Source organism: Curcuma longa, chromosome 6, assembly GCF_044706935.1.
Source record: "Curcuma longa cultivar G26 ecotype Majalengka, Jawa Barat chromosome 6, ITB_CL_G26_1.1, whole genome shotgun sequence".
NCBI classification, from domain to species: domain Eukaryota; kingdom Viridiplantae; phylum Streptophyta; class Magnoliopsida; order Zingiberales; family Zingiberaceae; genus Curcuma; species Curcuma longa.
This window is the reverse complement of record NC_133866.1, coordinates 9033211-9060833: the sequence shown is the minus strand read 5'-3', so window position 1 is coordinate 9060833 and position 27623 is coordinate 9033211. Positions and strand designations below refer to the sequence as shown.

General features: G+C 35.0%; 1 protein-coding gene across 1 annotated transcript in view; it reads right to left on the bottom strand.

Annotated features, from left to right (window-relative positions):
• Nucleotides 1-4795: 4795 nt before the first annotated feature.
• LOC141830694 (heat shock 70 kDa protein 16) overlaps nucleotides 4796-27623 on the bottom strand; it is a 38913-nt gene continuing 16085 nt past the window's right edge. Inside the window, exons 5-9 of the mRNA XM_074718111.1 lie at nucleotides 21158-21358; nucleotides 20913-21059; nucleotides 5589-5717; nucleotides 5383-5513; nucleotides 4796-5278 (exon numbers count right to left, since the gene is read on the bottom strand). Coding sequence (XP_074574212.1) covers nucleotides 5170-5278; nucleotides 5383-5513; nucleotides 5589-5717; nucleotides 20913-21059; nucleotides 21158-21358 — 717 coding nt within the window. The 3' untranslated portion in view covers nucleotides 4796-5169. The remainder of the gene's footprint in view (nucleotides 5279-5382; nucleotides 5514-5588; nucleotides 5718-20912; nucleotides 21060-21157; nucleotides 21359-27623) is intronic.

The window sequence follows — 27623 nt, the reverse complement described above, 5'->3', positions numbered from 1 at the left end:
CGGGCATCAGAGTCCATCGATATGAAACCCTGATCGAAAGAGTCCCAAACCAGTGGGACTCTTGACCCCGGTACCCAAAATGTGTGGAACTCATGATCAGAGAATCCTGATTCTCGATCATAGAGTCTCAGACATGTAGGACTCATAGTCCATCAGCCATCAGATCAGATCAGATAGGAACCTCTAATGTGTGTGACCCCGCAGGTTCGAACCTAAGCCGGTAGCACAGGAACCAATTCCTGTACTAATCGAAGTGACCATCTAGCAATGGTACCCGACGATCCGGATAGGTCGAATAGTCACAATCGCAACACTCAGAACCTACGTGAATATGGTTACTGTATAATTCATCCCTTTTGACCCCTGTGTTTAGGATGACTCAGGGTTAAACTGTCAACCCTGATTAGATCATCCGAATCGTGCTCAACTCAAACAGTCCTGTGACTCCTCACTAGGACTACCCTGGCCAAGGTTTTGCTAAATTGAAACACGACTGTACACAGCTCCTAAACTGGAGTGGTCAATCCCATCTTGACACACGCACCGACAAGTCAAGTACTTGACTACACCCAGCAGCCTTCCGTCACTGAATTAGAAATTCAGGTAGTCCAGTGCCTAAGTGCAGTGAGTTGCTTGCAAGTCACCGTGGCGGTCTCAGGTCGGAGGGACATTTATACCCATATCCCATCGGAGCAAATCTTGACAGCAGAAATAGCTCCGGAGTCGGTCACGTTCAGTGCAGATGTACCCTTACATCTCACCTGTATGCCATACCAGTGTCTCCACACTCATTGGTTAAGAGGACAACCAACCCATATGGCACACAACGACCTATGCTTGATAAACGTTGTCGTCCTTGGTAACAACGTATCATTTGGTCGCGAACAGATTTAAGGACTAAACGACAAATCCTCCTTTGTCGAGTCTAAATAGTCCTAAGGACTTCACCACAACACAGGAGTTCATTAGAAGATGAAACATTTTGTGATGAAAAATATCAAAATAATTTTTATTTATTTATAATTCATGTACTAATACAAAAATGAGCACAACCGTCAACAGGCTGACGATTGGCTTTGGGACACTATTCCCAACACAAAACATAGGATTGGCGCGCACAATAGAGCTTCTTCACCCTCTCCACATCGTCGGGCATCCGCCACCGCAAGCCACAATGATGTCAAGGGTTCTCATCTCCACTCCACTCCAACAACGTAAGGGGATTCCCTTCCTCTTGGCTCCTTCATCATCCCAATCCCGATTAGTGATTCTTCATCATCCATGATTCTCTCTAGATCGACCATTGTCTTAGTCATTCGCTACACACTAGACCGTAGCTAATCAAGCTCATCGTTGGGGCTACCAAGTGCTAGGGATTTCCCTCTTAGCTAAACCCTAATGGCCTCCTTCATCACAGTTCAGATCAACTTCCACTTCATCACCACTAGGCTTCAACGAGTTCTCTTCTTCACTCTAGATCTGACTTACACAAGCTTGGGATGCCCTAGCTTGGTTGTAAGCTCCATTCAGATCTTAGATCACTCCATTTTTGAGTTGCATTTCCCATTTTCATGTGCTCGAATTGTGAAAGAATGTCTGGTTTAATATTCCTCACACATTTGAATTTTAATCCATATGATGGTTAATTGAGTTGATTTGCATCTAGGTGTCCTTAGTGTTACTGTTCAATGATGGTTGTGTTTCAACAGTTGATTAGGGTAAATTAGATTGATCGTGTTTCAATTACATGAGTTAGTTTGCTTCCATAGTATAGTTTCCTTTATTTTCTATTCAATGCTTAGGTTAGATTAGATTAAGTTCGTTAAATACTTTGTGTTCTTTAGTTCATTGCAATTGTAAGTTAGGTTAAGTTAGGTTGTCTTTTGTTATTTGTCTTTATCATGTATAGCTTAAAACCCAAAACCCCAAAACCATTTACAAATAAATTCAATCTTGAGAATTATCATATACTAGTTGCATTCCTTGTAAGAGACGATACAAGTCATTCCTTAAACTGCATTAGTGTAGAGAGGGGTTTCAGTAATATTATTTGATACCATTTCATTATAAATTTTTATTTTATCACCTACTTAGACTTTACCTTTACTAGTCATCCGGTCAACCTTGACATGACTAGACTTTCTCTTTATTAGTCACCCGGTCAAGCTTGACCTATCTAAACTTCTCACGTAACTTATTTTCAAACATCTAATCTTGTTTAGATCAATTCTTAGTCAAACTTGAACATACATAAGTATATTGTCAAATATCGTAACCTTAGAGGATGATTGCACCAACACAATCAATCAGGAGACTACAATTTGATCTAGGAGATTGAAAAGTGATTCAATCGAATAAAGAATGGATAAGCATCAACCAACAGATAATTGAAAAGATTTGTGTCCAGGCAATCGGATGATTTTTCAAGCGTTTCCAAGTGACCCGAAGGTAGTTCAATTGATCAAGGGTTGGATAAACATAAAGCAATGACTAATTGAAAAGAATTATTTTCGAGCAATTGAAAATTGGTCCGGACGATGGGGGGCTCCTTAACAACACCTATAAATAAGATCCTAATGAAGACATTTTAAGACACAAAAAGACAGAAACAACAAAAGCAATAAGAGAACAATAACCAACATGTAAGCATTCATTCTCTACTCTAATGCTCTCCACTCCGATAGAAAAAAAAACTTGGTATATTTAAGTATCATGTTTATTTAAGTTGTAATTCTTTCTTTAGCATTTCTACTTCCATTATAATATCTTTTTACCAAGATTGTAAAGGTTTTTCCATCTTCGAAAAATTATTAGAAAGGAGAAAATTAGTAGATGATTTCGATGATGATCCACCCAACAGATCAATAGGATTGTGGAGTAGAAGCCTAGAGGTTTCAAACCATATTAAATCAATGTGTCCCAATTCTCTATTTTTGTTGCTTACTTATTCTGTGTTTACTTGCTTCGCTGTTTAATTACCTTAGATTTGTTGTTGCATAAATAATTACTCTGTTTATTTTCTTTATGTTTACTTCCGCTATGTTTACTTCTTCTACATAAAATTACTAGAATAAGTTAGCAAAGATTTATTACGCGCTATTCATCCCCCTCTAACGCCTAATCTAATCTTACCTGATTGACCCCATAATAGAAACATTCTATAAATTTTTATTTGTCCTTGGGTCAATCTAGTTAACTTATGTATTAATTGACATCAACTGCAACATTGTTCTAGTTGACTGCACACCTGACTTTGACCACTTCGAATGTCAAATCCGCTTCTAAATTTAGTCTCACCCATACCTCGTTATACAAGTGCACTAGACTCATCTTAATAGGAGTTTACATACATGCAAAGAGGCTTCACACCTCTAGGACTCTGTCGTGCTAAGAAGTTTCACTTCTAAATCTTCCATTCCTAGAGACTCCTTGTCTTTGGAACTATATCATCTTACTTAGCATTCAGTTCTCCTTGACCAACTGAGACTTTAATTTGCCAAATATTTGATCCTTGACCTACGTGGCCTTCTACTTGCTAAGTATTTGATACTCGATCTACTTAGATTTTCTCATGCTAAGTATCTAGTTCTAGATAAGTTTGGTCTTCTATTTTCTAAGTATCTTATCCTTATTGGCTTACTTGGACTTCTATTAATGCACCTATAATTCATTCTAAGTTTTTTTGCTCCTGCACACTTGACATGCGTATGAAAATTTATAATATCATTCTTATTTAGACTTTGCCCAAACACAAAAATAACATGTTTAGAGGCATGATTGCACCAGTAGTAATTGAAGATATTTCTTAAGAGGTAAGGAATGTCATATTTTAGGAACCAAAAGAATCAATTTGCATTGGTATCTCAATTTAAGCCAAGACCATAGATGAAGCTTTGAGCTAATTGTGTAAGATGAGTTAACTCAATTTGATATATGACAAGTTTAGGACTTGATTTCAAAATCCCAAGAAAGTATCATTATTGAATAAGATGGGTCATTAAGAATAAGTTGGATGATGAGAGAATCATAGTTAGAAATAAAATTAGACTTATTCCTCAAGATTTTAACCATGAAGGATTAAATTATGACAAATTTACATTCTTGTAGCTCATTTAGAATTAATCCAAATGCTTTTAGCATATAACGTTGATAAAGGATTTAAATGATTCCAAATAAATATTAAATCATTATTTCTAAACAATTTCATTAAGGAAGAATTGTTTGTAAAGTAATCGCCCGATTCTGAGAACTTATATTTTTAAAACCATGTGTTTCAGTCTAAGAAAGTTTTATATGGCTTGAAGAGAGACTCTATATTCCTCATTTCCAATTATGCAAAAGGTAAAATTTATCACCTCAACAACCTCACACAATTAGCCCCATGACCATAGGAAGTAAATTGAAAAATTATAATTGATCATGACGAATAAAGGTATTCTCTCGACTTCGCCAAGATTCAAACCTCTACTCTCTTCTACAACTGTACTCCATCGTAACCAACTCAGCTATGCCCCGAAATTATATTCCTCATTTCCAAGAACAATAAGAGATGACAAATCGATTTTACCTTTTCATAAAGTATAATAGAAATGACATTTTTAACGACGAAGTATATATAAATGATCTTTTTTTATTAATAAAAATATTCAATAACGAAAAGTAAATTATAAACTAATCTAACGAAGGAAATCTAACAAATTAAAGAGGAAATCCTTTTCCATCAAACAAAATATACCAACGAACTTCTTAAGAAGTTTGTTTGGAGTGCCAACTTAAATAACCACCAACATTAAAATGGATCATAATCCAGAAGATAAACAAGCCTTAAATAAACCAGAACCATTGAGATAGGAGCATAAATTTTGTTACACAGCTTTGCAAGACTATCATGAGTTATAAAGAATTCTACAAAGGCATTCCTCGTGGCAGGAGACAGCAAAAAATATACAAGCAAAATGATACTGATTTCATTCATTTCACAGAATGATCCAAAAGCAGCAACTGTTGTTCGTGAGGGAAGAAAACTGCTGCGGTAGAGAAGACTCAATGCATCTCTCAAACCTTGGGACTGGCATTTGTATATTGTAATCTTATGCGTTGATAAAAACTTAAATGGTGGAAGCAGCAGGGTTGCAAGCAAGGATGACAAGAAAGAATCACAATGAACAATCAATCAACCATGGAGTTGTCAGAGTGAGAAGACTTAGAGTAGTCTGAGCCTCTGGAATCTTCAGTTCTTGATTTAGGACCCCTGTGTCTCAAGACATTTCTACAGAACCTGCAACATATCATCAAGAACATCCAAACTTAGCAAATGGACTATGTGGAAACTTGTGATATCTGTAATTTTAAAATGGAAACAGATTAAAAGAGCAGTGGTACATGTCTAAGACTTCCCTCCTCTTCAAAATTTCATGCGACCATAGAACTGGATCTGTGTTCTTAGGTAAGGAATCTTGTTGTTGAGACATCTCCTGCAGCCACCGCTCAGCTTTAATACATTCGTTCATGACCTGAACAAGACTGCTGTTAATCTCTGTGAAAGCAGAGCTATATAAGGCCTAAAACATGAAAATTTTGAAACTTACAGCATCGCGTTCAGAGGTTGATGATGAAGAAACAGCCATTCTATAGTCAACAATGCACTTCAAAAGTTCTCTTGTAGCTTGAGCTCTGGCTTCATTATCCTTGTATCTGTTTTCAATGGGATCTACCAGCTACCCCGTACCAGGAAACAATGCAAAGCAAATGCAAGAGTGAAACTCTCGAAATAGGAGATTCTCATATTAAATGTTCGAAGGCATATCCTTAACATCACAATGTGGAGAACATATGATTCCAAGCACCACAAGATAACAAAATTCAGTAAACAGTAAACACTAGAGTGCAATCCTAGAGATTGAGATTTACCTAGTTATATTTGATATCTGCACGAAATGGTCACATGTCATAATGGAAAATAAGCTACAAGTCTAACAAGGTCAACACCACCAGATTGACGGTGTGCATATAGGATAATTGTTTCAACATTATGCCACTGGAAAAAGCCACTTGGATATCAAATTGCAAAAGGTGAAATGATCAACCTTAGATAGCCCTAGCAGATGGGGAGGGTGAAATTACAAAGTACATTCAAGAAGGATCAAGGTCAAGTTACATGTCAGAATTCATTTAAGTTCATCTAGGCTTGAGATATCAATACTGATGCAGGGTGACTCTACTACCGGGAACTGAGAGCCAATTGAGGCTAGACGCATGTCCCACCATGCATTCTTGATAGCAGCTCAGCATTCTTGCGGGGAACAAACCTATCACCCTACCATGTCATCAATTTGTAGCCTCAATGTGACTTCACGATTGGGACAAGCAACTTAGAGCTGGTGTTACAACCTGGGCACGTGGCAACATCTGTGAACACAAATCCCAATGCCTAGAGAGAGAGAGAGAGAGAGAGAGAGAGAGAGAGAGAGAAGAGAGAGATTTCCCCATTAAACCCAACTTAGGAGGTTAAGAGTCCAACTTGGCACCATCTCATCATCGACATGACCTATAAAACCAATATTAGCTTGGCCCTAAACCACTTTGAGATAATCTTTGGTAGCAACCTTCCTTGGCCTAGTCCTCTGGTTCAACCCTACAGACGACCTGCTCCTCCAGTAGTTCAGCTGAAAGGTTGATGGCTCATTGACCAGACTTTAACAAATTGGTGCACCAGATAGGTGCTAAGCAGGGCATGGAATCTCAAAGGACAACAAGCATTTGAGAATGAGATCACCTGGGTTTCTGACCTGAGGGACCCAGTGAGTGACACTGAGGTTTAATGCAGGATTGAACTCAGCCTCTCCAATCCTATAGAGAAAGTTGTGTGATTATGGGAGTTGCTGACAAGTGGTTTGCACATACCTGAATGTGGGACAGATCATTACTTTAAGGGCTTGGTTCATAGTTTTGAGGCATATTTCATCATCATCTACCAAATAGTCCACAGTCCTAAAGTGTTAATAACTTAACGTCTCTAAAGTGAGGCATTGATGAAATTTTGACGATGTCTGTAAGAAGATTCATGATGTGACCTGACACAGACATTCAAATTTTGAGGTCTTGATAGAGGACTTCAAGTATGCCTTACAACCATCTCAGTTCTTGCGCTCATTTTATGAGAGGCCTCTGTGAGACTGCTGAAATGTTTCAGAGCAAGCCTTCAGCTCAAGAGAAAGCCAATACAACACAGTGGATGACGTCCTAAATCTAAGGCAATAGAAGTGAGGCCCCTCAAACAAAGGAGAGAGGAGCCAAAGAAAGACGAGGTGGTTCAGTAGCGTGTGCAAAAAAGGATTGATTTGACAATTAGGGGCCTAACAAGTGGGTTGAGCAGCAAGAAAGCCAAGACTTATGAATAGAAAAGACCAACCTGTTTTTCCTTGCATGTGACACCCGAATATAGAATCTCACTTTCTTGGAAGAGGACACCGTGTCAAACAGATAACCAAGATGCCTGATCAGACAACTAATTGCTTATTGAAGAGACAGCTCAGTGGCACAAGTACCTTGACCAATATGCTTTACTATGACACCTTCGTGCAGAAAGCAAGTTCATCACTAGTTTTGCAAAGAATGTCATACAAGCCTAGGGACAATTACCTCGTCAGATGGGAATAATTACCTTGTCATACAATTCTTATACTACAAGAGAAACAATGATTAGTGACCGAAATATCCATCGCTAACTTATTTAGCATACATACTTATTTAGCCTAGCAATTAGCTTATTTTCCTTCTACTTATAATGTGATCTTGACCAGATCAGACTTTAACAAACTTAAGTCCACGGTATCTATGTACTGTTGAGTCATCACTGCAGTGGATAGTTGATGTGTGTGAATCATACATATATTTTCGATCTTATTTAGTATACATTTACTATATTATATAAGCATAATTTGTATTAACTTCTAACATTTACACACATTTCATCCGTTTAGTTCAAATGACTACGGTTTGTGTCTTATAATGACAGGAAGTGGAGATTTTGACATTGGAACAAGTTTCGAGATGCAAAATTAAAAGAACAGCATTGCAGCATGATCCACGGTCAACCCGTGGTAGTCAATATGGTCGTGGATCATCCAGGAAGGAGAAATAGCCATGGAGGATCAATTGGAACAAACCGCACGGACCACAGTCAAGCTATGGTAGCCACCATGATTGTGGACCCTACTGAGCACAACAAAGAATCAATGTAGAACACACCACGGCTCCACGGACATTGAGTTCAAGACCGCGCCACCCTTATTTTTAGGAAATTCTATTAGTCTCCTCTAATTTTAGAAAATTCTGTTAGTCACCCTTTATTTTTAGAAAATTGTGTTAGGGTTTGTGCTAGTTTTAAGGAAACTATGGTAGGGTTTGGTGGCTATAAAGAGAACAAGGGGTTGCGGCTACAAAATATTGGGTGATCTGGGGATCTCCCGATTCCATGACAGGAGATCAAGGAGGAGGTTGCATCTATGACATCAAAAGAGCTACGACGTTAATGACTTGTATCTCTAACCTTATGAAGTAGTTTTTTTTATTCTATGATCAGCGAGTAACTCGAGACATGTTTTCATTGAACTTGTGATTTCTCTCTTTTATTAATGATATGTTTGATTCTTGATTCAATTTTAGCGTACTTAACAAAACGTTGACAATTGTGAATGTATCAGTGTATGTTTACAATTATGAGAGATTAGGGGATGGACCAAAAGGTGAACTCTAATCTCGGATCTATAAAATTGAACTTGAGTGTTTGATCACGAAAGTAGTTTAAATTCTCTTGAAGTTAACATTGATTGTCATAGAGCGTAAAGGGTCTATCCTATTTGATTACCATGAAAATAGGAGTCGCGTTAGGGTAGATAGATTGGTGTATTTCGAGAGGAAACATCGGTTACCGTAGGATAAACCACCTACAAGCATAATCTAACATTCAGGTAAGAGAGAAAATCATAATTAAATTATCGAAATCCTATAAGTCTTAAAATTTGGTTTTCCCATTACGTTCATTCAATTTTTCTTAGTTTGCTGTGACTTTACAATAATTCCCTCATTTTGATTTGTCTAGATTGCTTTCGTTGCACATAAACTGATAGTCAACAATATAGTCTCAGAGGAAATTTTTACTACTTGATGACGACTGTGCACTTGCAATTAGCATGCATCAAATTTTTGACGTCGTTGTCGGGACTATATTTTCGTTGATATTAGTTTATTTGCAATTTAGTTAATCTAGATTTTTATTTTATTTCCTTTTTCTTTTTATTGATATTTTTTCCCTTGCATGCGAAAACAGAAGCTCTAACTCGAATGTTTGATCAATTTAATGTTGTGAATCTTGCTAATGATTATTGTAAGATTTGTGATGCAACAAGTCATATAGATGTTAATTGCCCAATAAGATTTGCACCTTCACAAGGAGTACAAGTGAAGCAATGGGATGTCATCTACAAATACAACTAGTAGTCGCAAAATGATCCATATTTGAACACCTATAACCCTGGTCATCAAAATGTTTTTTATAAGAACAATCAAAAGATCAAGTTGGGCAAGGCTATTATGGATCACCCTCAGGATTTCAACGAGTATCAAAATCCAACATGGAAATTCTTCTGGAAAACTTCATTACAACTCAAACTAAACAACACGAGGAGTTTAGACAACAAATGACAGAGTCTAGATAACAATATCAAGTCACGAGCGACGCAATCGAACATATAACAGATCAACTCGAGATAAATTTTGTTAAACATTGTGATGTTATCACTTTGGGGAGTAGTAAAGCTTTGGAGGAGCCTAAGGTGAGTAACGAAGATGGTGTAAGAAGCAAAGAGGTTGAAAATTTTATTGTTCCTATTGATTCTGTTATATTTGAGATGAATGAGGATCCTCGGACCATCATTATTTTAGAAAAATCTTTCTTAGCCACCGCTAGAGCCATAATTGATGTTAAACTTTTTTTGATGGTTGGTGAATATAAAATTACATTTAATCTATCTAAAGTTATCAATCAACCATTTATTAAGAATGATAGTTGCAGAGTAGATTGTTCACAGCAGGTGGCGAAAGAAGAATCACATGGACGCCCCCGTAACAACCCTTTAAAGTTAAGCATATTTGATAGAGGACCGAGAGATGGCGACGACAAAGTTAGCAAATATCTTGTTCCTGCATGAGCAAGGTTTAAGAGATATGACAAGCCTTTGAAGCTTAGCGTATTTGATAGAGAGCCAGTGAGAGAAAAGTTAGTAAGTACCTTGTTCTTGCACTAGCAAAGTTTAAGAGATACTTCCTTAATAAGTCTATTAAGAGAGGAGGGAAGCACAACTTCCTCAAACCACACGCTCCAAATTGGGAATGACAAGGGTAAGCTTATAACCTAAAATAAGCACTTTTTGGAAAGCAACCCAAGTTTATTTTACATTTTAGTGTTTTCAATTTTCTTTTATTTTGCAATTTGATATTTTAATGTTATGATTTAATTTTCAGATATGCCCGGGATACTCAAGAGTACAAAGCCTAATTTTTCTGAAGAACTAGCAAGAACCACAACAGTCTGCTCATGGTAGCCACAACGGTCGTGATTTATTCTGAGAGTGAAAAGTTGAAAATTTTACGGAGACAACACCAACCATGGCTAGCCCGTGGAAGGCACCACGGTCGTGGCCCCTTTGTGCACTGAAGAGCAAGCATGTATCTCTAGGTCATTCTATCCGCCTCAATAAGTTTCCTATACCACTAATTCCTTTATATATCGTGGGCAATGCATGATTTAAGTTTGGAGGGAGTTTGATTAGTTTAGTTTTAGTTTTAGTGGTAGCATTTCATCATTTTTGTTTGTTTTTAGTTCACTCCTTATCATATTTTATATTTATTTTTATGGCATGACATTAGCATAAAAAAATCACATGTTTGAATAAGTGATCTAATCTTTAGCGATTTATTTTCTTCTTTCTGTAGTAGTATGACCTGAATGTTGTTCAGTCGGAAAGTTTTATTGTTGGCCTACTTAATAAGTATCTCTTTTTACATTCACAAAAACTTAACTTCGAGGGTTGAAGTATCCAAGAAGAGTTACTAATACCTTAGTTTCCTTAGGGGCTCACACTACATTTTAATTATTGGAGAAACACTCAAGTGGAGGGACTTATATAAAAAGGAATTTTTTTTTGAAATATTGTGAAGAAAAAAATATATTTAACAATGAATAAAAGCACTCAGGTACCCCTTAGAGACTAGTGGTTACTGAGGAAATACTGATTATGTACCCCTTTGAAACCTAATGGTTACTGGGAAAATACCTATTAACTTACCTCGACATCAAATGCTCCTTTGAAATCAAGTGTGGAAAATACAAGCATTAGGAGGACGAGCATTACGTATGGTAGGTAATATGTCTCTTCTGTCGGGAATTTTAGAAACATAGCTTGGATTGACATCTAATGTTTTAAAGTCAATGTACATTGAATAGCGCACATGGGTTAGATGAATTCATATGTCTATACTCACTAATAATTATGTATGATAGGATTAGATGAATTCACCAAGTATGATGAATCTTATTCACATACATTAGTTTTGACTTTGAGGACAAGGTGTATGTAAATCATGCGTATGTTTCCAATCTTATTTAGCATACATTTACTTTATTACATAAGTATAATTTGTATTAACTTCTAACATTTGCATCCATTTCATCTCTTTAGTTTAGATGATTGTAGTTTGTGCCTTATATTCATAGGAAATGAATATTTTGACGTTGGAGCAAGTTTGGAGATGCAAAGTTAAAGGAAAGCATTGCGGCATGATCCATGATCAATTCGTGGTAGCCACCATGGCAATCGATCATCCAAGAAGGAGAGGCAGTTGTGGAGGATCAATTAGAACAAACTATATAGACCACGATCAGGACGTGGTAGCCACCATGGTCGTGAACCCTACGGAGCACAACGAAGAATCAATGCAAAACGCACCACAGTCGTGGAGCTTCAAGACCGTGCCACCCTTATTTTTAAGAAATTCTGTCACCACCCTTTATTTTTATGAAATTATATTAGGGTTTGTGCTAGTTTTAAGGAAATTATGTTACGGTCTAGTGGCTATAAAAGAGAACAAGAGGCAACGGCTACAAGACATTGGGTGATCTAGGGGATATCCCGATCCCATGACAGAAGATCAAGGAGGAGGTCACATTCATGACATCAAAGGAGTTATGACGTCAATGACTTATATCTCTAACCTTATGAAGAAGTTTTTTTTATTCTACGATTAGGGAGTAACTCGATGACATGTTTACATTGAACTTGTGATTTCTCTCTTTTATTAATGATATGTTCGATTCTTGATTCAATTTTAACGTACTTAACAAAATGTTGACAATTATGAAAGTATTAACATATGTTTACAATTATGAGAGATTAGGGAATAGACCGTGAGGTGAACTCTAATCTCGGATCTATAGAATTGGACTTGAGTGTTTGATCATGAAAGTAGTTCAAACTCTCGAGGATAATATTGGTTGTCATTGAGCGTAAAGAGTCTATCCTAATTCGATTATCATGAGAATAGGAGTCGCGTTAGAATAGATACATCGGTGTGTTTCGAGAAGAAACATCAATTACCATAGGATAAATCACTTTCAAGCAAACCTAACATTGAGGTAAGTGAGTATTTTTACTACTTGACGAGGACCGTGCACTTGCAATTAGCACACGTCAATAGTACATTAATGCAATGAAATTATCTTTTTAAAACTTTAATTTGCTTCCCTGTAATGTTTTAAGGACTAAAGAGAGTTATGTAGGTGCGTGTGGGTGCGTAGGGTGGGGGAATGACCTTTCTTAATCTTGGACAAATATTAGTTCACAGCAAGCACAAAATATAAGCAAGATAACGATAAAACAAACTAATGCAGTAGTTAAAGAAGCAAAAAAAGATAGCAATGCAAACTCAATTGTATGAGATTCGACATTCCCAGACTACTACTCTATAACTTGTCTTTTCAACAGGTCACTCCTCAAATGATGCTAATTTTCTCCTCCTCAAAATCCTTCCGAAGGTGATGAAACTTCTTACAAAACTTTGTTTACAAGAAAGTAAGTAGAAAGAGAGTACAATGAGAGAAAAGAGTTTGAAAGTAGAGAATTTGATAGTGTAATAATATTATCAATTGATGTACATTTGTAGTCTACCAACCCTATACTTGCTTCTCCCACGCCTTCAAGCTCCTAGAATCATCCAATCTATTTTGGTTCAACTACTTCTCATCATCAATCAACTGGTTGCTGGCATACAACGGCTTTACTTGTCACTTCAGTCGACTGCTCTCCACTGTAGCTTCTAGAAGCAGTCATTATAACAATTAACTATTCCATTATAACCATTCAACTACTTCAACAATTGATTCAGGAGACATTAAGTCATCTATTCAACAGATTAATCATTCTATTATGATATCATATCAGTATTTCTAGTCTACTCAAGAACCAGTAATTATCTATTCAACAGAGATGATTAAAACAATAACCTTTCGTTCTTTTTGTTAAGTCAACTCCCTCACTCAACACGATAATTAGTCGACTTGACATTGACTCGATAATCAATCGACTAGTTGACTAAACACCATATCAGTCTCAATATCAGTCAATTGAGACTGACACATAATTAAACCCAAATCTCTCAGCTCCCATGTCATTTGCTAAGTCAAGTCGAATATAGTGATCATCTATCATTTGATAGGAATATTGACTAAGTTAATTGATGTCGGATAGAATAGCGATTATCCTACAACAGTATTGATTCTGTTGGTTTGATTGTGAACGCCAGAAATAATATTATAAAACTGGTTGATTAAGAAGAATACCAAAAAAATAAGGAAAAAGAAAATAAACAGCACAGCCGAAAATATTATTTATCCAAAAAAATTCCTTAACATTAACTAAACAGTTTAAATAGGCTCAAAACCCTAAGAAGCAAAAAGATGAAAATAACCCTAAAATAATAACAAAAATTATTCAGAGCCTTAGTCATCCTGTGTTGAAAAAAAACCCGTCCTTGAGTTTAAAGTAGTGTAATCAGAATTCACAAAATAGAACTCAAGTGTTTCACATTAAAGACATCAGAAGTCTTCAAGTGACAAGGAAAATGCAACCTATAAGTATTTTCATTGATCTTCTACAATATCTTGCAAGATCTAATCTTCCGATCTTTACATTGAGTCTTATACTTGGTCTTGTTCTCATGAATAACCTGTTTCACCTACTCATGAATACCTCGGAGATACTCTGTCATCTCATCTGCTTTAGGACTAAATCGTCCTATATGTGGGATAGGGGCTAAATTCAATACCCCAGATGGGTTCCGTTCATAGACAATCTTAAAAGGACTAAAACATGTGGTTCTGCTCTTTGATCTATTATAGGCAAATTCTACTTGAGGTAATACCAAATCTCATTGCTTCGGCTTAGTTTCTGTCATATACCTCAAAAGATTGCTCAAACTCTAATTCACCACCTCGATCTGACTATCTGTCTGGGGCTGGTAGGCATTGTTAAAGTTTAACTGTGTTCCCAACTTCCTCATAAGCTTTTCCATAAATGACTGATGAATTTGATATCACGATCTGAAGTGATGGATTGAGGAACACCATATAAACACACGATCTCCTTGAAGAAAAGATAGGCAATTCAAACAACATCCATAGTCTTACTACAAGCTACAAAATAGGTCATCTCGGAAAACCTATAAACCACAACTAAGATAGAATCCGAGGTTCATTGGATGCAGAGTAAATCCAATACACAATCCTGCATTCCAAAAGCAGCATCCATTGAAAAACATGATCTAGCTTTTGGTCTAGAAGACTGGTTTTCATCAACTACAGGTGTACCTATGTAGAAACCTTGCTCATGCATTAGGAGTTTCCAATTGACGTCTCCCTCACATGCCATGTCATCATGCCTATGCATTTCTTCATAGGAAATTGTAGATGGGTTATCTGAAATTTTTCTGTCCGATATTTCTAGTAATTCATTCTGATGGGTTTCACTTAGTCTAGTATCAAAATTAACTGCACCAAGATCCTTCTTGGTTATGGGAACTTTATTGGTGATGGAAGATGGTTCTTTGGGAGCATTGTGTAAGATAGGATTTACCCGTAAGACTGCGTCACTAAAAGCTTGATGTATAACATTATCAGGTTCAAGATCCTCAACAACTAGCATCCTAGCAACTAAAAGCTGAACGATTGGGATGGGCAATTGAACTGTTAGTTTCTTCTGCATTCACACCTGCATGAGAGAAACACAAACAAGACAAATGGTCATTATTGTCTTCAAAGTTTATTACGTTTGTTATTTTAACTCCAGATATTGGATTATAATTCAGCATGACCCACACACAACCCGCAACTAGCTATCCGTAAGATCCAATTGCCCGTTAGGGTGGAAGACCATAATCCTCTATAAATACTAAAGTTGGCAATGGTATAATGACCTAACCCTCTACTATCTAACTCTAGCCTTACTTTTTTTTCTTTTTCATTACCATTTTGTTATTTTCCATGGCACCATGGTGATTTAAGCATCAGAAGGTCTCGCCAAGTAACTCTGATGCCATCTAACACATGTTAATACATGCAAGTCTGACAACATCACAAGAGGAAGTGTCATCAACAATGTCTAGCGAAGCAATATTCACTACATCATTCACATTTGAAGATTTTTTTTTAAGAATCACTTAGCCCAAGCAGGATTAGATGAAAATACCATAGGTTGTCAGTCAGCGTTAAACTAAGGCAAACACTCATGAATGGATCCATTAAACTATTGTGTTAATGCTAGGATGTTCCCCGGAAGGAACGCGTTGCAGGGTCCGACTGTAACGTCTCGGCAAGGACCGCTACATCTCCATGAAAACTTGGGTGTAGTGTTAAATGAGTAAAAGTTCTCACACCATAGGTTGGGTAAGAATAAAAATTATAGGAAAATTAATAGTCTAAGATTTGGAACATGGAATATAGGAACCCTTACTGGTAAAACAATGGAGGTAGTAGATACGATGATTAGGAGAAGAATTAGTATTTTGTGTGTACAAGAGACAAAATGGGTAGGCGAAAAGGCAAAGTTGATAGAGAACTCGGGTTATAAGTTATGGTACACAGGGAAGAGTAAAACAAGAAATGGAGTTGGTGTTATTGTAGATAGTTCGTTAAAGGATGAAGTTGTAGGAGTAAATAGAAAGGGGGATAGAATTATAGCTCTCAAAATAGTAGTAGAGAAAGACACTATAAATGTAATTAGTGTATATGCACCTCAAGCAGGATTAGATGTAAATATCAAATCAAGGTTTTGGGATGACCTAGATGAAGTATTACAAAATATCCCATCAAATGAAATGATTTTAATAGGAGGTGATCTAAATGGACATGTTGGAGTGAAAAATGAGGAATATGAGAGGGTGCATGGGGATTATGGGTTTGAAACAAAAAATGAGGAAGGTAAAACTATACTGGATTTTACGATAGCATATGATCTTATACTAGCTAATACGTTTTTTAAGAAAAGAGAAGAACACTTGATCACATTTAAAAGCGGGAATAATAAATCGCAAATTGACTTTCTTATGATTAGGAAGAGGGATAGAAAGATTTGTAAAGATTGTAAGGTCATTCCTGGAGAAAGTTTAACTACTCAACATAGGTTAGTAGTATTGGATATACGTCTTAAGCATAATATCCATAAAAAGAAAATATCTACTACTCCTAGAATTAAGTGGTGGAAGTTGAAGGATGAGAAACAAAACATATTTAAGGAGAAGGTAGAAGGACAAGTATTAGGTGAAGTATACGGTGACCCTACTACGACATGGGATAAAATGGTATCAAAGTTGAAAATAATAGCCAAGAGTATACTCGACGAGTCAAAGGGGCATGTACCACCAAGTAAAGAATCTTGGTGGTGGAATGAGAAAGTACAGGAAAAAGTGAAGGAAAAACGAATAGCCTATAAGAAATTATATATTTGCAAAAATGAAGAAAATTTAAAAATATATATATTAGCTAAGAAAGAGGCTAAAAAAGCAGTGAATGAAGCTAAAAATACAACTTTTGAGCAGTTATATCGAAAATTGGATACAAAAGAAGGAGAAAAAGACATTTATAAAATAGCTAAAGTGAGAGAGAGGAAGACAAAAGATATTAGCCAAATAAGATGTATTAAAGATGAATGCAATAGGGTATTAGTAAATGATGGAGAAATAAAAGAGCGGTGGAAGAGGTATTTTCATCAACTTTTTAATGAAGGTGTAGGTGATCAACTTAACTTAGGTAATTTAAGCAGGTCAAATGAGTATAGAAATTTAAATTTTTACCGTAGAATTCAAATTTCAGAAGTAGAACAAGCTTTAAACGGAATGAAAAATGGAAAAGCCGTTGGACCAGATGATATCCCGATAGAGGTATGGAAGTGCCTAGGGAAACAAGGTATTGAATGGCTTACAAAATTATTTAACATGATATTGAAAACAAAGAAAATGTCGGATCAATGGAGAGTAAGTACTCTAATTCCCTTATATAAGAATAAGGGGGACGTACAAAATTGTGCAAATTATAGGGGCATTAAATTAATGAGTCATACCATGAAACTTTGGGAAAGAGTAATAGAAAAACGATTAAGGAAAGAGACTATGGTCACCGAAAATCAATTTGGGTTTATGCCTGGTAGGTCGACAATAGAAGCTATACATCTTCTCAGGCAACTAATTGAAAAGTATCGGGGGCAAAAGCAAGATCTACATATGATATTTGTTGATTTAGAAAAAGCTTATGATAGAGTCCCAAGGGAAATTATATGGAGAATTCTAGAAAAGAGGGGTGTTAGCGTAGTATATATTGACCTAATTAAGGATATGTATGAGGAAGTAACGACTAGGGTGAAGACTTCAGGCGGATTAACTGAAGCATTTCCAATAAAGATAGGGTTACATCAAGGGTCAGCTCTAAGTCCTTATCTTTTTACACTAATCATGGATGAACTTACTGGACACATTCAAGATACCGTACCATGGTGCATGTTGTTTGCAGATGATATTGTATTGGTAGATGAGACACGTGAGGGAGTAAATGCTAAATTAGAATCTTGGCGAGAAACACTAGAAGAGAAAGGTTTTAGGCTTAGTAGAGTAAAGACAGAATATATGGAATTTAAGTTTAGCAATATTGAACGTAATGAGACAAGTATTAAAATAGGAGATGATGAGTTGTCTGGAACTGAGAGTTTTAAATATTTAGGATCATTTTTGCAAGCCGATAAAGGGATTGAGAGAGATGTCTTACATAGAATACAAACAGGATGGTTGAAGTGGAGGAGAGCATCAGGTGTTCTATGTGATCGTAAAGTGTCTCTAAAACTTAAAGGAAAGTTCTATAAAACGGCAATTAGACCTGCCATGTTATATGGCGCTGAATGTTGGGCTATGACTCGAGCACATGAGCAAAAGATGAGAGTTGCGGAGATGAGGATGTTAAGATGGATGTGTGGACATACGAAGATGGACAGAATAAGAAATGAGAGCATTAGAGAGAAAGTTAGAGTTGCATCTATTGAGGGAAAACTCCGTGAGACACGTTTAAGGTGGTACGGACATGTACTTAGACGACCGATAAATGCTCCAGTTAGGCGGTGTGAAACTATGACAAATACGCATATCAAACAAGGGCGAGGTAGACCAAAAAAGACTTGGTTAGCAACAATAAAACAAGATAAAATTTATTTAAATATAAATGATGATATAATAGGAGATAGAGCTCAATGGCGTAAAAGGATCCATATAGCCGACCCCACTTAGTGGGATAAGGCTTGGTTGTTGTTGTTGTAATCACTTAGCCCAACTACTAAATGTGTTCCCCAAACCACACTGACTTGTACAATTAAAAATTAGTAAGGCAAGGTAAAATAGATTTAATTAAAAAATTTAGTAAATTAAATAATAAGATATCTTTATATTGCAATATTTGAAAGTAATTATCAATAAACTTGGGTGCAACTTGCCATTATATTGGTAACTATTGGTCTATCCAAAAATGCTTCTTAGCATATAGTGTTTGATGAAGTGCACTACTTATAACATATCTCAATTGATGTGTTTAATTTTAGAATAATATAGATTAACTTCTAAAATATTTTTAATATCATTTGATAATACTAACTCTAATTCTACAAATATTGAAGAACATAAAATTATATGTCAACCGCTATAGGTGTTTTATATTTTCATATTTGATGTATATGTCATGTTTTAATTTATGTATGCAAGATGGATTAACTTTAGCAAATCAAATAAGACCAATTAAAATTATTATTTTTTATTTATAGTCACATGAAACAATGGGGGTAGATTTTTGTAAAATTAATAAAATGAGACCTAAAAATTTCTACATTGAAATTCAATGTATAAATTATTACAAAATAATTCAATGTATAAATTATTACAAAATACATAATTTTTGTAAAAATGCTAATAATACCAATATATATTTATTTTTGCAATAATGGAACATATGTAGTATACATATTCGTGAAATTTTAAAAGTATTTAATAATGAAACCAAACAATTATTCAATGTTTATTATCCCACTTCTCATTTAATTATAATAATTTTTTATAACATAGTTTAATTTTAAATGAAGATAGCATTAATGAATTGCAATCTTCTTGCATGTTAGCAATGAAGGCCAAATGGGAGATATTTTTGTTATATTCCTGATATTTATTTAGTTGTATTTATATTAGATCCTAGACATAAATTAGATGTTTTGCATGAAATATTCATTATGTATTATGATATTTTAATATTTAAAGATTCTGCTTCTCATAATCCTACTTTTGTTATACAAAATAGAAAACCAATTCATATGATATTTACAAAGAGTATAGTTTAAAATATAGATTAGAATGTAATAATACAACAGAAACACACAGTATGTGATTGTAGTTGTTTAAAACTCATAAAGGCACAACTTTGATTACGAGAACGAATGAAATGCCCACAAGGATCCTCAAGTTCCAGACCAAAACTTGAGAATTATTTTACGACTTCCTTTGATTTCAATAAAATATATTACAAGCCGGATTTTAATATTTTACAATGGTGGTCGTAGAAAACTCGAAGTTTTCCCATCCTCTCTATCATAACAAAGAAGATTCTCGTTTGTCCGATGCCAACCGTTATAGTAAAATAAATATTTAGTTTCAGAGACAATATCTTAGATGAAAGACGATCTACTTTGGCTCTTGACTCTTGATTCTTTAGAAGCTTAAGCACTACTTAATGATTAGACGAAAGCTACAAAAAGAAAATAAAAAATATAACTTTCAAAGGACGAGGTAGAAGATTTTGATACTGAAAAGACTACCACCACAAGAAGAAGATATGCAAGTGAGTGAACACGACCACCTAAGCTAATAAGGGAAAAAGGTAAACAAACTTATAGGCTTTGATTCTCCTATACCCTAAGAGGATACGTAAGCAAATTAAAAAGTTCAAACTTTACTTTTTCAAATTTATAAATTTTTTAATTATTTTTTAATAAAAATTAAAATATTAATAATAATCATGTACTACCAATAAATCGTAATCAGCGGTTCCGAACCATAAACCATATAATCGTTTTTAAAGATTAAGGTTAAGGGTTGAGATTTTTCGAACCATAAAACTAGCGGTTTCGAACCATCAAATCGTCGATTCCGAATCATGATCTAGTCTACAAGCAAAGTAGTCCTCTAAGAAGTATATGAAAAGATGACAGAGCATACGAATCTAGCTTATAGTTAATGCAATATAATAAATGGTATTTGGTGGCCAAGTAAGTAAAATTTACCTTCTTTAGCTCCTCCAGTTTACTAGTGTAAACCTTTTCGGTTTCATCATCTCCATCCTCATAAAGCCAATCTTCAGTCTGCTGTAGACTAGCAGAAATCCCCTCCCTTTCAGAATCACTAGCGAAACTTCGATATCTCTCAAAAAGCTGTTAATAAGTAAGATTACACCGATAAAAAGGAAGTTGACTAAATATTCTGACCCCCAACACAGATAAACAGATGTAACAACTAAATTTGGCATTACCTTGTTCCGAACTTCGTACACATAAGCTTCCAGTGCATTCTTTTTGTCTTTTGTTTGCTCCATTTGTTTGTCCTGATAAGCAAGCAACTTTTCTTGTTCTTGGGCTTCTAGCAACCATTCTTTTGTGGTTCCATTATATACTGCCTCTGTGATTAGCAATTCATGCCTTCTAGGCAGTCTTTCCGTTTTTGATGTATCAACCTGATTAGAGTGATTGTTAGCTGAATGAAAAGGATATCTAGTTTCAAAATGGAAAAATAATAGCAGAATGATCCAGGAAAAGGTTATATGCCATATCAGTATCATTTGGATAGCTCACTTTCACTAGTCCAAAATCCAAATTGTGCAGCTTAATCAAATGATAATGAAATAATGATGTGTGCACTGCATATTCAAAAAAGTTGCACAAGGTGTAGACTTGGCTGTCCTTGTCAGTTTAATGTTATCTAACTCATGAGAAGTTTTAGACTCTTTTTAGTGAAACTTGAAAGACTGTCTACCAAGGAATTTTAGTAACGACAAGAATCTACAAAAGAAAAGAAGAATAAAAGGTCATTTGTGGAAGAGAATTAGCAGATTACAGAAATATGCAGAACAGCAACAGAAGGTAACATTTAATGCCACATTGTATGTGAGGACTAGTAAAACAAAAATAATGATAACATATTCACAAGTTCTGTAAAAAAACTGGTATTTTAATAAAAAATTTATTTTAAAATTTTGCATCACAAACTACCATTCAAGTATAAAGCCAAGATGTCTGTGTATCTATATGACATATCTCAGATAGAAGCAGGAGATCCCCAACCATACAACTTAAGGTCAAATTCAATCAATATGTGATCATACAACAACAACAACCAAGCCTTATCCCACTAGATGGGGTCGGCTAAATGGATCTTTCTACGCCATTGAACTCTTTACACTACTATATCATCATCTATACTTAAATAAATTTTATCTTATTTTATTATTATTAATTAAGTCTTTTGATTTTCCTCTTCCTCATTTGATGTGTGTATTTGTCATAATTTCACATCGCCTAACTAGAGCATTTATTGGTCATTTAAGTACATGTTCATAGCATCTTAAATGTCTTTTGGAATTTTCTTTCAATAGATGCAACTTCGACTTTCTTTTTAACACTCTTAGTTCTTATTCTGTTCATCCTCATATGTTCACACATCCATCTTAACATTCTCATCTCTGCAACTTTCATCTTCTGATCATGTACTCGAGTCATAACCCAACATTCAATGTCATATAACATAGTAAGTCTAACCACTGTTTTGTAGAACTTCCCTTTAAATTTTAGAGGTACTTTACGATCACATAAAACACCTGATGCTCTCCTTAATTTCAATCATCCTACTTGTGTTCTATGTAATACACCTCTCTCAATCCCTCCATCATCTTGCAAAAATGATCCTACATACTTAAATCTCTCAATTTCATATAATTGCCTCATTACGTCTAATATTGCTAAACTTAAATTCCATATATTCTGTCTTTACTCTACTAAACCTAAAACTTTTCACTTTCAGTGTTTTCCCCCAAGATTCTAGTTTAACATTTACTCTTTCACATGTCTCATTTACCAAAACAATATCATCTACAAATAAGATGCACTACGGTACAGTATCTTAAATGTATCCAATAAGTTCGTTCATGATTAATGTAAAAAGATAAGGACATAGAGTTAATCTTTGATGTAACCCTATCTTTATTAGAAATACTTTAGTTAATCCACTTGAAGTCTTCAATTTGGTCGTTACATCCTCATACATATCCTTAATTAGTTCAATATATGTTACGCTAATACCTCTCTTTTTTAGAATTTTTCATATAATTTCTCTTGAGGTTCTATCATAAACTGTTTTAAGTCAATGAATATCATGTGTAGAACTTGCTTTTGCTCCCAATACTTTTCGATTAGTTGCTTGAGAAAATATATAGCTTCTATTGTTGACCTTCCAAGTATTAACCCAAATTAATTTTCGATCACCGTGGTCTCCTTGCTTAATCTTTTTTTTTATTACTTTCTCAAAGTTTCATGGTATGACTCATTAGTTTAATACCCCTATAGTTTGCATAATTTTTCACATCTCCTTTATTCTTATATAAGGGTACAAAAGTATTTACCCTCCATTGATCTGGCATTTTTTTTATTTTCAATATCATGTTAAATAATTTTGTAAGTTATTCAATATCTTATTTTCATAGGCATTTTCATATCTCTATCGGAACATCATCTGGTCCAACGACTTTTCCATTTTGAATCTCATTTAAAACTTGTTCTACTTCTAAAGTTTAAATTCTACGATAAAAATTTAAATTTCTATACTCATTTGACCTATTTAAATTACCTAAGTTAAGTTGATCACCTAAATCTTCATTAGAAAGTTAATGAAAATACCTCTTCCACCGCTCTTTTATTTCTCCATTATTTACCAACACCCTATTGCATTAATCTTTAATACATCTTATGACTAAGATCTTTTATCTTCCTCTCTCTCACTTTAGCTATTTTATAAAAGGACTCTTTTCCCTTCTTTTATATCCAAATTTTGATATAACCATTCAAAAATTTTATTTTTAGCATCATTCACTACTTTCTTAGCCTTTTTCTTAGCTATTGTATATTTTTTTAAGTTTTCACATTCTTACAAATATATAATTCTGTTTGTTCTTCTTTCACTTTCTTTTGCACTTTCTCATTCCACCACCAAGATTCTTTATTTGGTGGTACATGCCCCTTTGACTAACCGAGTACACTCTTGGCTACTATTTTCAACTTTGATGTCATCTTATCCCATATCGTATTAGGGTCACCGTATATTTCACTTAATATTATACTCTTACCTTCTCCTTAAATATGTTTTGTTTTCCATCTTTTAACTTCCACCACTTAATTTTAGGAGTAGTGTATATTTTCTTTCTATTGATATTATACTTGAGGAGTATATCTAACACTACTAACCTTTGTTGGGTAATTAAACTTTCTCCAAGAATGAATTTACAATATTTACAAATCTTTCTATCCCTCTTCTTAATCAAAAGAAAGTAAATTTGTAATCTATTATTCCCACTTTTGAACGTGATCAAATGTTCTTCTTTCTTAAAAACCGTATTAACTAGTATAAAGTCATATGTTATCACAAAATCCAATATATTTTTCCCTTCTTCATTTCTTGTTCCAAACCCATAACCCCATGCACCCTCATATTCGTCATTTTTCACTCTAACATTTCCATTTAAATCGTCTCCTATTAAAATTATTCCATTTGATGGAATGTTTTATAATACTTCATTTAGTTCATCCCAAAATCTTGATTTGGTATTTTCATCTAATCCTGCTTAAGGTGCATATAACCTAAATACATTCATAGTTTTTTCTCCACTATTATCTTTAGAGCTATAATTTTATCCCCTTTTTAACTACTCCTACAACTTCTCCTTTAACGAACTATCTATAACAATGCTCACTCTATTTCTTATTTTACTCTTTTTTCTGTGTACCATAACTTAAAACCTGAGTTTTCTATCATCTTTGCCTTCTTGCCTATCCATTTTATCTCTTGTACACATAAAATATTAATTCTTCTCCTAATCAGCGTATATACTACCACCATTGCTTTACCATTGAAGATTCCTATGTTTCATATTTCAAATATTAGACTATTAGTTTTCTTATAATATTTGTTCTTATCCAACATATGATGAGAGAACTTTTTCTTATTTAACATTACATCTAAGTTCTCATAGAGATATAGCAATCCTTGTCAATACATTACAGTCGGACCCTACAATGCGAACTCTTATATATTTATCACTACATCCGAGTTCTGAAGATATGGCGGTCCTTGTCGAGACGTTACAATCGAACATTACAACACGTTCCTTCCGGAGAACAACTTAACATTAAAAGAGCGCAATAATATGTGATCATAATTTGGCAAAAATCGAAAGGGCATCCCTAATTATCAGAATCATTAAAAGAGCGCACCTTTTAAAAAAAAGTCAAAAGGATGCCCTACCACATTTTTCATACCAAAGATACCTTTATTCCAGCATTATTGTAGCAGCAACAGAGTGGTTGTTGCAACGTATTAAAATAAATCATCACATTCTCCATAGGCCATTAAATGTCCTTGTCATCCACAAAATTATGTAAATTCATCCTCTTCCATTCTTCAAGCCCTCTGCCCAGTGTAGCAATCGAGGTTTTGGTTCCATTCCTCTAGCTCTTTACCCAGTATGCAAAAGTGGATCATCCTCCCAACGCTTTTGGATGGAGTCTTCCCTTACCAATTGTTGTTTGTTACTTTTGCCAAAGGTATTAAGATTGTCCCTCCTATCGATCCCAAACTCGCACACCATCCCTAGATTGTCCTTTTTCTCCATCTATGATAACCAACGATTTGACATGTTATTTTGGTTTTTATACTTGACGTTTTAATCCTCACATATGCTTAAATGTTGATTCATATTGTATTTTACGTGCAAGGATTAATTTAGAGCTTTATGTCAATTTCTCTACATTTATGGTATTATTTCTCAAAATATGAATGTGGTTTGTAGGTAATCAAAGAGTGCTTCAACCGAAATCAAAAGATGAGCTCAAAGCACATTACAAGAGCCAACACGGCCTGGCCATGTCCCCTGACACAGCCTGGTCGTGTCCCACTCTGAGCTCCCTAAAACTCGACCAAAAGATCACCACAGTAGTTGGCATGACCTGGCTGATCTAGCATGGCCATGGCACAGGGCAGTTCAATGAGGACATATAAAAGTCACAACTCAGATCCAGAGCAAGGGAATCAATCCATTGGAGTCATCTTCTTCTCCACCTCCATTCAAATCTCTGTCATCCTCTGCGAGGTCTGTCCGGCGAAGCTCCATTATCATCACCTCCAGTGATCATCTCCGTCTCCACCTCACCTTTGTTGGGAAGGGTTTCCTTAAGAGGGAATCATCACTTGAAGAGGAGAAGAGGGTGTGGTGGTTGTCCACATTCTTTGCTTCTACAAATCCATCTCCGACCAAGGAGTAGGTGTGGAGGTCTCCGCTCTTCTTGTCTGCATCAAGCACTCGCCCCGTTTAGGAGAGGCGCTCCAATCTTCATCCCTGGAATCCGCCACCGACAAGCACTCGACACCGGTTGGGCAAGGTGCTTCCATCCATCTGCGGGTTGCAGGGCCTAGGCTCATTCTGCTTCCACCATCCGATCAGAGGGAGAGATCTCCACTATCTTTAACCTTAGCCTAGCTTAGTTTTTTACACTTGCAATGTGTTTGTTTTAATGCCCCTTATGTTTTGTTTACTTTTGTTGATGTATTTTAATTCCTTTAATTCTTGCAATACTTGTTTCATTTGAATGCTTCAAGTTTTGCTCTTTATTTGAATTGCAATTAGGTTAGATTAGATTAGGAATGTTTTACTCTATGTTTCCTTAATTTTTATCACAATCATAGCTTAACTAGGTTAGTTTTTAATTACTTGCATTATCTTTCATTCTTACTCTTAGAATCTGAAAACCCAAACCCCCAAGTTCAACATCAAAACCCAAGGCAATAACATCTAAACTTAAGATTTATCATCCCATTACATTCTTTGTGAGAGACAATCAGAGTCATTCCCTATGCTATATTAGTGTAGAAGGGTTCAATAATTTATTTGATACAGTATCACGACAATACGATTGTGATCAAAAACCACCTTTGATGTCAAACCCTTGATGACCCATGCTACCAACTACTCCTTTAGATAGATTGTGAACCCCTTTCTAATATCCCTCTTGCTAGATAAATTCCTCTACTTGTACCGCATAAGGACAAGAAAGCTTCTCCCAAGCAGCATATCAAGGAATCACATACCATCATCATGAGATTGACATGTCACATGTATCTCTTTTTTTGCTCCAAATATTTCACTTATAGATAAATATGATAGTGCCCAAGAATATTTTATTAAAAAAAGAAAATGATAGTGTAACTGCAATATTCTTTCTATAAAAAAGAGACAAAACAAGATAAAATATTGATTATAAAAGAGAGCGTATTATTAAAAAAATAGAAATACCAATACCTAAAAGAAGGAAGATGCAATAAAAAGTTAGTGACAAAAGAAGGCTAAATAAAAAGATAAAAAAAATTTATGGTCAGAAAAGGATGGAAAATATTTTTTAGAAAAGCAAATCAATAAAGTTGGTATTACTAAGAAGTATTCCATTTTGAGTCATCTTTTGTCTAAATCAAAGTATCGTTAGGGCTTTAATTTCTTTCATTAATTTCTTTTTTTTTTTTTGAATGATTCCAAATGAGATTAGTTACTTTAACTTACAACCTGTATCTTAAATTGGAGTTGGAGTCAAACTTCACTATATTTATGTCTCTCTTGACCTTTCTTTTTCATAGCAAAATGACTAACAACTTCATCTTGTCTACTCTCGATATATCTCTTAGTG